Consider the following 12136-nt stretch of genomic DNA (forward strand, 5'->3'; position numbering starts at 1 on the left):
AATGGTGCAAAAGCCATGGTGGCTAAACTGCTGGTGCTTTGGCATGAATTAAAGCAGTGATACCAAACTATTAATATGCATTGTATTCTTCACTGCCACACACTTGCAATAAAATTAAAAAATAAAATAATAATAAAGCAAAGTAAGTTTCACTTAAGAATGTCTTTGGGGGCACCTGCATGGCTCAGTTGGTTAGGAGGCCGGCTTCTTGGTTTCAGCTTAGGTCATGATCTCAGGGTCCTGGGATGGAGCCCCGTGTTGGGCTCCATGCTTAGTGGGGCGTCTGCTTGGTATTCTCTCTCTCCCTCCTTCCATCCCTCCCCCTACTTGCACTCTCTCTCTCTCAAATAAATAAATCTTTAAAAAAAAAGAATGTCTTTGAGGGAGCAATAACATAATTTTATTAAATCTTGGTCCTTGAGGGTGCATATATTAGGCACTCAATAAATATTGTTGAATGATGTCAAACTCCTTTATTTTTATTGCAAAAATTAAACTCCCTTAGCTTGGAAGGAGCTGAAGCAACTCAAGGTGTAAGAGAGGGACAGAAAAAGAGGAAGCTTCTAAAAGATTAGGTAATTATAGGAATGTGTGGGAAAGAGAGAATGGCTATTGTTCCTGTTATCTACTGTAGCTTACCAACCACCCCAAAACTAACTGCTTAAAACAACAATTATTTTATTATTATCTCTCACAATTGTTGTAATTGTCTAGATGTAGGCATTTGGGGTCTCTCATGCAGTTGCAGCCTCTTAGGTGGACTCCCTAATTCCAGGGAATCTATTAACGCAGCAACCAGAGTGATCCTTTAAGAACCTGTCATACCCGGGCGCCTGGGTGGCTCAGTCGGTTAAATGTATGCCTCCAGCTCAGGTCCTGATCCCAGAGTCCTGGGATTGAGCCCCGCATCCGGCTCCTTGCTCAGCTGGGAGCCTGCTTCTCCCTCTCCCTCTCCCTCTCCCTCTGCCTGCCGCTCCCCCTTGCTTGTGCTCTCTCTCTCTCTCTCTCTGTCAAATAAATAAATAAAATATTTAAAAAATAAAAAATAAATAAAAACCTGTCATATCATGTCCCTCCTCTGGTTAATTCAAGGTCCTCACAATGGCCTACAAGACCCATGTGATCTGAATTCTCCGCCCAATCTCCCATTGCCTCTTTGACCTTTATCATCATTCACTTTCCACCTGGCTCACTTCCCTTTAGCTATATTGGCCTTTCTACTGTTCTTTGAACATGCAGGCTCTTCAGGGCCTTTGCACTCGCTAGCTAGTCTACTTATAAGGCTCTTACCCAGGATATCCACCTGACTCACTCTCTTCAAGCCATTCAGTGTCACTGTCTCAATGAGGTCTTCGCTGACACCCCTCCTCCCACAGTTTTGATGGTTAAAGGTGATTGTTTTCCATACCATCAGAGTCTGGTTCAGAAAGCCGATGTGAGTCTCCACCTTAGACATCGCAGACCTAGAAAGCCTTGGCAATCTCTGACCTGCAAGGGCATTTAGACATTTGTCCACTGGCTAGCCCAAAACTGCGGCTCCCAATGAGCTCTTTTCACAGAGTTGTAATCGGGGCCAGGTCGTAGAATGAGAACTTCTTGAAGCAAGAGACCGTGACTTGTTCCAGGGCGGATTCCAGGGGCCCAGCATTAGGAAGGACACTCAATGGGCGTTGATGATTTGTGAATGAGTCGAAAGGGAACAGACCGCAACGCCTCCTCTCCTCCTGGAAGCACGCGCGCTTTGGGTGCACAATCTATCGCTCCGTGCTCGTCCCTACTCCGCGGGCCTGCCCCGCGCGTCCCATCGATCTGCTCGGCCATCGCGCGCCTGCGCCTTTGGGCTGTCAGTCGGAGGCGGCGTGGGGAGCGCTGGGAGCTGCTGTGGCGCGCGGGGAGTTGAGAGGTAAAGCTGCGGCTTTTGCGCTGCCAGGCCCCTTACGAGCTGGCTGTTGGGAGTCAGCACCGCGGTGAGGGCCACGGGGCCCCGCTTCAGGCTCCTTGATCCCGGCCAAGGAAGGCCTGATGGGGTGGGCGGGGCTGCAGAGCCCCAGGGTCTCCAGCTCGAGTCCCTGCCCGACCCGGCCAGGCAGCTAAGTGGCCGAAGTGGAAGGGAGCTTGGGGAGAATCTGAGCCAGACACCTTATGCAACAGATGGAGAGGAGTCTCGGGGAGGGGAGCATCTGCTTGAAGTCACAGCGAGTGAGAACGAGATCCGGGACTAGACACTCTTAGCACAGTGCCTGAACTCTTTCCACTTCACCCCTTCATGTATTTATTCTGCCTATTTTTAGTTGTTTGGGGGCAAGGCAATTAAATAGGAATACAGTAAGATCCAGATGAGAGACCAATTATGACAGTGTTTTACCCAGTTACAAAGGGAGAAGGCAATAACTGCTATGATGGAAGCATGTCTGAGAAGCCATGAACACCCTCTTCTATAGATTGGGAGGCTAACGAGACTCGTTGCTGTGATTCCCATCACCCAGTGGCATTGAGGCATTTTGACAGTCCGCTTCAGGGGTCTGTGAGCTTAAGTACCAGGTTTCCTTCTAGGAACTGAGGATGCTTAAGAGTTTTAAATGTCAGGCCTCTGGTCACCTCACCTATAAGTGGTAGAACCAGAACTCAAACTCAGGTCTTTTGACTCCGAAAGCGCCAGTGCTCTTTTCATAATAACATCAGATGTGATAGGAATTATATAATGCCAGCCAAATTGAAGTTAAATTCCAATCTGAGGCAATGCTTGCTGGAATTGAAATTATGGGGTTTCTTTTTTTAAGATTTTATTTATTTATTTATTTATTTATTTATTTATTTATTTATGAGAGAGAGTAGCAGCAGGAGAGGGAAAAGCAGGCTCCCCGCTGAGTAGGGAGCCAGATGTGGAACTCAATCTCAGGACCCTGGGATCATAACCTGAGCTGAAGGCAGGCACTTAATGGACTGAGCCACCCAGGCGCCCGAAAATTACCCTGTCTTTAAGTTGTAGATGTTGTGCAGGAGCCTTCACTTTATTCCTTGGGTGTACTGGGTTTAAGTGCTGCAATTTAAATATTGCTGAGGGGGGTGAGCCCGCATGGGGCTCCCTGCTCCGCGGGAAGCCTGCCTCTCCCTCTCCCACTCCCCCTGCTTGTGTTCCCTTTCTTGCTGTGTCTCTCTCTGTCAAATAAGTAAATAAATAAAATTTAAAAAAAAATATTGATGAGGGGCCCAGGACTTATAATTTTGGGCAAAAGTGCAACATTATTTGCCAATTTGGTGTCAAATATTTTTTTTCTGAATAGTACATTTCACACTTGTATTTAAAAAGTTATATCGTTTGTTGTAAATCAAGAAGTACTTTTATTTGGGGCGCCTGGGTGGCTCAGTCGTTGGGCGCCTGCCTTTGGCTCAGGTCATGATCCCAGAGTCCTGGGATCGAGCCCCCCATCGGGCTCCCTCTTGATGGGAAGCCTGCTTCTCCCTCTCCCACTCCCCCTCCTGTGTTCCCTCTCTCACTGTGTCTCCCTCTGTCAAATAAATAAAATCTTTTTAAAAAAAAGTACTTTTATTTTAAATCAGTAAGGAATTATCACCTTTTACTATGCACCTTTTCTGTGGTAGTTGCTGTAAAGAGATTCTTTTGAAGGTCAAACTTTGTTTAGTACCTTGAGTTTAGAAAAAGGAATTAATCTAATTTGTTTCTACCACTGGGCTCTGCAAATCTAGGTTCAGATATAAGCCTACATTTGTGTTTATAGCAATTGTTATTTTTTCTATGACAGCAGTTTGTGAAAATGGAATTTCAAGCAGTAGTGATGGCAGTTGGAGGGGGATCTCGGATGACAGACCTGACTTCCAGCATTCCCAAACCTCTGCTTCCAGTTGGGAACAAACCTTTAATTTGGTACCCATTGAACCTGCTTGAGCGTGTTGGATTTGAAGGTGAGCTATGACAATTACGTATACTCATAAAACTTAGGGGATGTTTGATCCCAGTGATTTTTCAGCTTTATGAGGGTGAGAAAGGATGAATGAGAGAAGACCAGGACTCAGCATTGACTGAATACTGGCCTCTGTAAATTAAGAACATAGGAGTATTCTATTGCTGTGTAAAAAGGTTGAGAAGACAGCACTGGTACTATATTAGAGCTGCTCTCTGCAGTGATCCAAGATGAACCCTGTAAGGATATCAGAAAGAGCACAGTCGGAATCCAGGTTAGTACCTCATGGTCAGTAGTTACTGTGAATCTATATGTACCCGGTAATATATTAATATATTAAGGGGCACAGTACTGGGAAGATAACTCAGGCCCTGATTTCTAGGACCTTATAATCTAGATACAAATATAAATAGAGGGGACATCACTACAGATCCTACAGACATTAAAAAGGTAGCAAGTAAATATAATGAACAACTTTATGGTAATAAATTTGACAACTTAGATGCACATTTTAGAAATATTGCTTTGGAAACTGTATAAAGAATGGATTCGAGGGAGTCAAGACTACAAGCAGGTAGATGAATTGGGAAACTGATACAGAAGTCCACACCAGCAATGAAGAGGACCCGAACTAAAGAAGTAGCACTAAGAATGGAGAAGAGGGAACTTTTGAGAAAGTTGATGATTAGTAGGGAGGGAGAGTGGAGAAAGAGAGAAGAGTTCCCTCTACTTTTTGCTTGGGTGACTAAGTGACTAGATGGTGATATGAGTAACTAGGAAAGGTATTATGAGTCAAGGAACAGGTTTGAATGAATATAATGAATTTCGCTTTGGCCACAATGAGTTTGAGGTATCCTATAGTTAGATAAAGCAAATCTGAGTACCAGGTGGAAGTGGTGTCAGATCCTGGGGCACAGTCTCATGTTCCAGTGTTCATTGTACTATGAGAATTGCCTTCCTGAGACAGACCCATGAACATTTCTGTGCAGTGGTCTACATGACATTGATGTTAAGAGATGTTAGAAAAGATTTTCTTTTTATTATTTATTTTATTTTTAATATTTTATTTATTTATTTATTTTTAAAGATTTTATTTGACAGAGAGAGAGACAGCGAGAGAGAACACAAGCAGGGGGAGTGGGAGAGGGAGAAGCAGGCTTCCCGCCGAGCAGGGAGCCCGATGTGGGGCTCGATCCCAGGACCCTGGGATCATGACCTGAGCCAAAGGCAGACGCTTAACGACTGAGCCACCCAGGTGCCCCTAAGATTTTGTTTTTATTTATTTATTTATTTTTAAAAGATTTTATTTATCTATTTGACAGAAAGAGACACAGTGAGAGAGGGAACACAAGCAGGGGGAGTGGGAGGGAGAGAAGCAGGCCTCCTGCGGAGCTGGAGCCTGATGTGGGGCTCGACCCCAGGACCCTGGGATCAAGACCCAAGCCAAAGGCAGGCGCTTAATGACTGAGCCACCCAGGCGCCCCTAAGACTTTATTTTTAAGTTATCTTTACACCCAATGTGGAGCTTAAACTCACAACCCTGAGATCAAGAGTCACATGCTCTACCAAATGAGCCAGCCAGGTGCCCCAAAAGATTTTCTTTTTAATACACTCTATTTTATTTCATTTTTAAAGATTTTATGTATTTATTTGCCAGAGAGAGCACAAGCAGGCAGAGGGAGAAGCCTGCTCCCCGCTGAGCAAGGAGCGCAATGCGGGACTCGGTTCCAGGACCCTAGGATCATGACCCAGGCCGAAGGCAGATGCCCAACCAACTGAGCCACCCAGGCGTCCCTTTAATACACTTTAAAATATCATACTACCCTTAATAACTCCTTGTGGATTTGTCATCAGTAACTTTTTTTTCTTTTACTTTTGCTATATCTTCAGTTTTGTTTGGGGGTTGCCTTTTATGGTATATTTAATACCCACTATGTAGGAAATTTTTTCTCACTAAGGCTCACTCAGAAATTGATGAGTGCCTCCTAAACACAGGATTCTGGAGTTTAATAGCAAAGTCTGTGTTCACTTTCTTCATATTGTTCATGAGTTTAGAGAAGTTAATGTGGCTCTGCTTAGCGTTTTTCTTTCTCTCCACACATACGTCTTAGTCCAGTTATTAGACTGTCCCATATTTGCAGTTAACTCTCTTCACTCTATCCACTCTACCTAAAATGTTCTCTCCAAAAAAATAAAATAATAAAATAAAATGTCCTCTCCAAAATGTTATCTTCTCTTTGAAATTCCAAACAGCATCAATCACCCTGTCCTTTATGGTTCCATCACACTTTGTTTTTCTATCTCAGTACCAACCAAGGCCTGTTTTATGCTATAATTAGTGGCATGGAAGACTGATCTGAGAGCAGTACTATACCTCATTCATCTCTGTAACATCAGCATTTACAGAGTGTGTACTAAAGAAGTTTTTGGTGGTCTTGAATGTATCTTGGCTTATCTCAAAGGCCATCCCTTCCAGGAAGCCTTCCGTAGTCATTTCTCCATAGTTTCTCCATGTTAGGTTTCTTAAGAATAGGAACCATGTTGAGTTCATTTCTGACTTCTCAGTGCCTATTTTTCCTTTACATATTAAGTGTATTTGTATTATTGGTTGAATGAGTTGGTTACTAAAAGCAAAGCAGGGAATGGAAGAAAGATGAGAGAAGGAAGGAAGGAAAGTTAAATGATTTGGAAAAGAAAGGAAGAAAGAAGAGAAGGAAAGAAAACAGAAAAGTATGATTACAGTGAAAGGGAGAGATAATTGTTACCTGAAACACTATCATGGAACAAGTGGAAATTGAGATGCTAAAATCTGATCTTCAGACATCAGCAACACATATTATTTTGTAGTGAATTACATTACCCTATCAAAGATCCATAACAAAGATGCCCAGTTTTCTGTCATTGGTTACCAGCTATATAGATAAAATGAAGACATCTGTTATGTGGAAATTGCCTTTTAGTAGCGTTCATTGTGATCCTCAATGAAGTACTCATGGCTATCTGTTGGGAAGTGGTGATGGCTCCTCCTCTGTAGTGAATGAAGATTTAAAATGTGATCCCATTTGTATCTGCTTTGATGAATGCTCTTCTGAATTCTTTACTTCAAGAAGTGGCATGTAATAACGTGTGGGCTCTAATCATCAGACTTGAGTTTTATCTTGAGTCCATTGCTTACTAGTTGTGTGACCCTGAACAAAGTCACTTAATATCTTTTAGTCCAGGTTCCCTCATTTGTAAAATGAGATTGTTGTAAGAATTGAGAGAATGCCTGTAAATACATTGAAAAGGCTCAATAATATTAGCTGTTATTATTAAATCTAGAAACAGACCAAATCTAAATGAAATGGTGAAACCGCTGTCTAAAGGAATGAGAGTTTTTGTGTTTTTCCTTCCTTTTCCCTTTTGTGCTGTAGAAGTCATTGTCATTACAACCAGGGATGTCCAAAAGGCTCTATCTGCAGAATTCAAAATGAAAATGAAGCTAGATATTGTGTGTATTCCTGATGAAGCTGACAAGGGGACTGCAGATTCTCTTCGCCAAATACATCCAAAACTTAAGGTGAGAAACTGTTTCTTCATTTTTATTATTTATTGAAGATAAATATCACCTTATGTTTTCCCACTGCATTACAGTTTATAATGCTTTTTTGAAAATATATTCTTGCATCACATATTTTGTTGCCCATGTACTCTTCAACCACTTTTTATTTATTTATTTAGTTTTTAGATTTATGTATTTATTTACGTGATTTCTGTACCTAACACGGGGCTCAAACTCATGACCCCAAGATCAAGAGTCACATGGTCCTCTGACTGAGCCAGTCAGGTGCCCCATTTTGATTATTAATGAAGATTTAGACATTTAGTTATCACAGTCACTGGTTTCCAATATTTTTGAGTAATTGTACATCTTTCTAAAAAAGATATATTTTTTTAAAAAAAAATTTTATTTATTTGAGAGAGACAGAGAGAGAGAGCATAAGCAAGAGCACAAGCAGGGAGATGGGTCAGAGGGAGAGGGAAAAGCAGACTCCCCACTGAGCAGGGAGCCCAACACGGGGCTCGATCCCAGGACCCCGGGATCATGACCTGAGCCGAAGGCAAACACTTAACCAACTGAGCCACCCAGATGCCCCAAAAAAGATATATTTCAAATGTGCTTTTAAAGATTCCATTTAGGGCGCCTGGGTGGCTCAGTTGGTTAAGCGACTGCCTTCAGCTCAGGTCATGATCCCAGAGTCCCAGGATCGAGGCCCACATCGGGCTCCCTGCTCAGCAGGGAGTCTGCTTCTCCCTCTGACCCTCCCCCCTCTCATGCTCTCTCTCTCTCAAATAAATAAATAAATCTTTAAAAAAAAAAGATTCCATTTAAATGGGGGGGTGGGGGGATGGGTTAGCCTGGTGATGGGTATTAAAGAGGGCATGTTCTGCGTGGAGCACTGGGTGTGATGCACAAACAATGAATCATGGAACACTACATCAAAAACTAATGATGTGATGTATGGTGATTAACATAACAATAAAAAATTAAAAAACAAAAAAAAAGATTGCATTTAAATGAAGTTCATGAACAAGCAAAATTGATTGATTGATTGATTGAGAGAATGCATGCATGTGCAGGGGTACAGAGGGTGGGGGTGGAGGGAGGACAGAGGGAGAGGGAGAGAGAATCCCCAGGCAGACTCCATGCTCAGTGCAAGGCCGGACTCAGGGTTCAATCCCACAACCCTGAGATCATGACCTGAGCTGAAATCAAGAATTGGATGCTTAACTGACTGAGCCACCCAGGTGCCCCCATGAACAAGCAAAAGTTAATCTACAGTGATTAAAATCAGAGCAGCAGTTGATTCTGCAGATGACAAATTGACTGGAAAGAATACAAAGGAATTTTCAAAAATTCCAGACCCTTACCCCTACAACATGATAACATTTGACCTTTTGATCTACTTTGATTAGATACTAACAACGCATATGAATATGAGGGCACGGTCTCCCTACTGGCCTGTGGCCTATGAACTGAGAAATATACACTGTACGCTGTTTTTAAATTGATGTCCTTTGGAAAAAATTCAGTCTGTATGATAATGTTGCCATCTTGTTTGAATTGGGGAGCAGTCTCTCCTGGTATTTCTGGTGACTGCAAACAGATCTATTAATATTTTCAACCTGCCTATGCACTAAAGAACAAAAAATGAATGCAGAAATGTATATGGCCTTTCTCTCCATCCCACCTTTATTGGGGAATAATTTACACACAGTAAAATACAAAGATATTAAGGATATAGTTCAATGAGTTTTGACAGATACATAAACCCTGAATACCACTACGCAAATCAAGAACATTTCTATTACCTCTGAAAGTTCCTTTGTACTTTTTTTTAGTAAGTCCCTCCCCCTTCCCCTTCTTCACTCCTCCCCCCCCCCCCGCAACCTCCCAGCACCCCTACCCCCCAGAGTCAATTCATATGTTAACTTTGCTTGTTCATGAACTAAATATAATGGAATCATACAATTTTATTCTGGTTTCTTTGGTTCAGCATAATATTTTTCAGACTCATTCATATCATTGCAGATATAACTAGGTTTTTTTTTTATTCCATTAAATAAATACACCAGTATTTACTCATTTCCCTGTTGATGGTCATTTGGGTTATTTCTAATTTTGAGATATCATGAATAAAGCTGTTATGAACATTGTTTTGCAAGTCTTTTTGTGAAAATATTCTAGGTTGTAGGGTTTACTGTATTAGAAACTGCCATATAGTTTTCCAAGTGGTTATACCATTTTATACTTCCATCAACAATGTGTAAGTGTTGCATTTGCTTCACATCTTCATCAACACTTGGTATTGTCAATCTTTTACATTTTAACCATTCTAGTGGATATATATGTAGTAGTATCTCATGGTTTTAATTTGCATTTCTCTGATAATAGTGATGATAACCACCTTTCCATGTGGTTATTGGCCATTTGTTTATTTTTATGGTGTGTTCAAAGCATTTGCCTATTATTTTTTAATATTTTTTTTTAAAGATTTTTATTTATTTGACAGAGGAGCACAAGCAGAAGGAGAGAGAGGGAGAAGCAGGCTCCCTGCTGGGCAGGGAGCCCGATGTGGGACTTGATCCCAGGACCCTGGGATCATGACCCGGGCCAAAAGCAGCTGCTTAACCAACTGAGCCACCCAGGCGTCCCAGCATTTGCCTATTTTTAAATTGAATTGTTTACCTTTTTATTATTGATTATAGAAATTCCTTATGCATTCTAGATGCAAGTGTTTTGTCAGATGTGTTGTGAATATCTTCTGCTAGTCTGGGCTTGCCTTTTTACTTTCTTAATGGTGTCTTTTCATGACCAGAAGTTTTCGATGTTGATGAAATTCAAATTATTGCTTTTTTTCTCTTATGGCTAATATACTTTTTGTGTCCTAAGAAATTTTTGTCTTTCCCAAGCTTGTGAAGATTTTTTTTTTTTTTAAGATTTATTTATTTGAGAGAGAGAAAGGGAGCATGTGAGTGGGGGAAGGGACAGAGGGAGAAGGAGAGAATCCCAGGCAGACTTCCCACTGAGCATGGAGCCCCACATGGGGCTCAATCTCATAACCCTGAGATCATGACCTGAGCCAAAACCAAGAGTTGGACACTCAGTCAGTTGAGCCATCCAGGTGCCCCAATGAAGATACTCTTTTATGTTTACTTCTAAAAGCTTTAGCTTTTATGTTTAGATGTCTGCCTCATCTTGATTTAATTTTGTATGTGGTATGAGGTAGGGATAAAATTTACTTTTTTTCTATATGGATATTTGTTCCAGCACCGTTTGTTAAAAAGACTTTACTTTCCCCATTGAATTGCACTGGTGCCTTCATTGAAAATCAACTGATCCTATATGTGTGGTCTGTTTCTGTTTTCTGTATTTTGTTTCATTGGTCAATTTGTCTGTCTTTACTTCAATACCACATTGAATGATGTCTTGATTATTTTAGCTTTATGGTAGGAATTGAACTGAATCTATAGATTAGTTTGGGGAGAATTGCTATCTTAATATTGATTCTTCCAGTCTTGAACATCTGTTTATTTAGGTTTCTTTTAATTTCTCTCAGTAGCATTTTATGATTTTCAGTGTAGAAGTTTTGAACATCTCTTGGTAAATTATTCCTAGGTAAATGTTTTTAATGATGTTGTAACTGGTGCTTTTTACTCTATTTTTCGACTGTTTGTTGCTTGTATATAGACATAAAATTGTTTTTTGAAGATTGACCTTGTCAAATTGTAGATTCTTTAGGATTTTCTATATACATCATCATGTTGCTTGTAAATAATAACAGTATTACACCTTCCTTTTTAATCTTTATGCTTTTTTTTTTTTTGGTCTCTTCCCCTGGCCAGGACTTCCAGTGCAATGTATTATAGGCATTTCCATTCACTTTTGTCCTCTCTTTTTGTTTTCCTATGCTTCCATCCAAGTAGGTTTTCGTGTTTCTGACTGGAGAGGAGATTTCCAATACCATAATGTTGGGTGTGTTACTTTCTGGACTGCAGCTGCTTATTTCCTTAGGGAAGTATGGGGAATTTCACTAAGAAAATGAAATGATAATTCTGGTTTTTCATAGGAACGGATGCCAGGTTTACCAAGAAGCTTAGGGTGTTTAGTGTACTTCCCAGGAGCTGTTTTAGCTACGGTCTAAACGTTTAGGATGGAGATGTATTCTCTTTGCTCCCTAGTGTCTAAATCTTAGAAATGTTATTTTTACTCTAACCTGGAACTGGAGATTCTAGAAGTCTCATGGGAGAGTTGGTAACTCTTAGGGGCTTGAGAAGTAGTAGTGACAACTATAAATAGAAGTGGGCATGTGGAAACAAGTAAAGTAACTACCAAAAGGACATTTTACTCCTAAGTAAAATGTCTGCCTCTTATGGTTTTGACCATTGAATCCTTACTTTAGAACCTAAAGATAAGAGTCCTCATTAAGTCATTCTGCACAGTCTCATTTCTTTTCCTCCTTTACATACCACTTTACTTTTACATCATTTACATCACAGCACCTTTTACATATAATCCTGTCTCTGTGCCTTCTTCTCAAGCTTTTACTTGGGCTAGCAGGTCTCTGCTGTCTTTGCTCTCCCTACTTGGTTTCTCCTATACCAATGGCTCCTGGTATCCTGGCTTCACATCAACTTGCATTCCAACCTGGAGCAGAGGCAACAAAGCTAAC

The 12136-nt window shown here is 41.0% G+C and overlaps 1 protein-coding gene across 2 annotated transcripts in view; it reads left to right on the forward strand.

The window, feature by feature from the left end:
* Positions 1–1830: 1830 nt before the first annotated feature.
* The window catches only part of EIF2B3 (eukaryotic translation initiation factor 2B subunit gamma), a 127498-nt gene continuing 117192 nt past the window's right edge, over positions 1831–12136 (forward strand). Inside the window, exons 1-3 of one of the 2 annotated variants that reach the window (XM_025856758.2) lie at positions 1831–1903; positions 3765–3924; positions 7337–7482. In XM_025856758.2, coding sequence (XP_025712543.1) covers positions 3777–3924; positions 7337–7482 — 294 coding nt within the window. In that variant the 5' untranslated portion in view covers positions 1831–1903; positions 3765–3776. The remainder of the gene's footprint in view (positions 1904–3764; positions 3925–7336; positions 7483–12136) is intronic. The other variant, XM_025856759.2, reaches the window with a different exon arrangement.

Source organism: Callorhinus ursinus, unplaced genomic scaffold (assembly GCF_003265705.2).
Source record: "Callorhinus ursinus isolate GAN/ISIS: 27379988/994484 unplaced genomic scaffold, GSC_fseal_2.0 scaffold18, whole genome shotgun sequence".
NCBI lineage: Eukaryota > Metazoa > Chordata > Mammalia > Carnivora > Otariidae > Callorhinus > Callorhinus ursinus.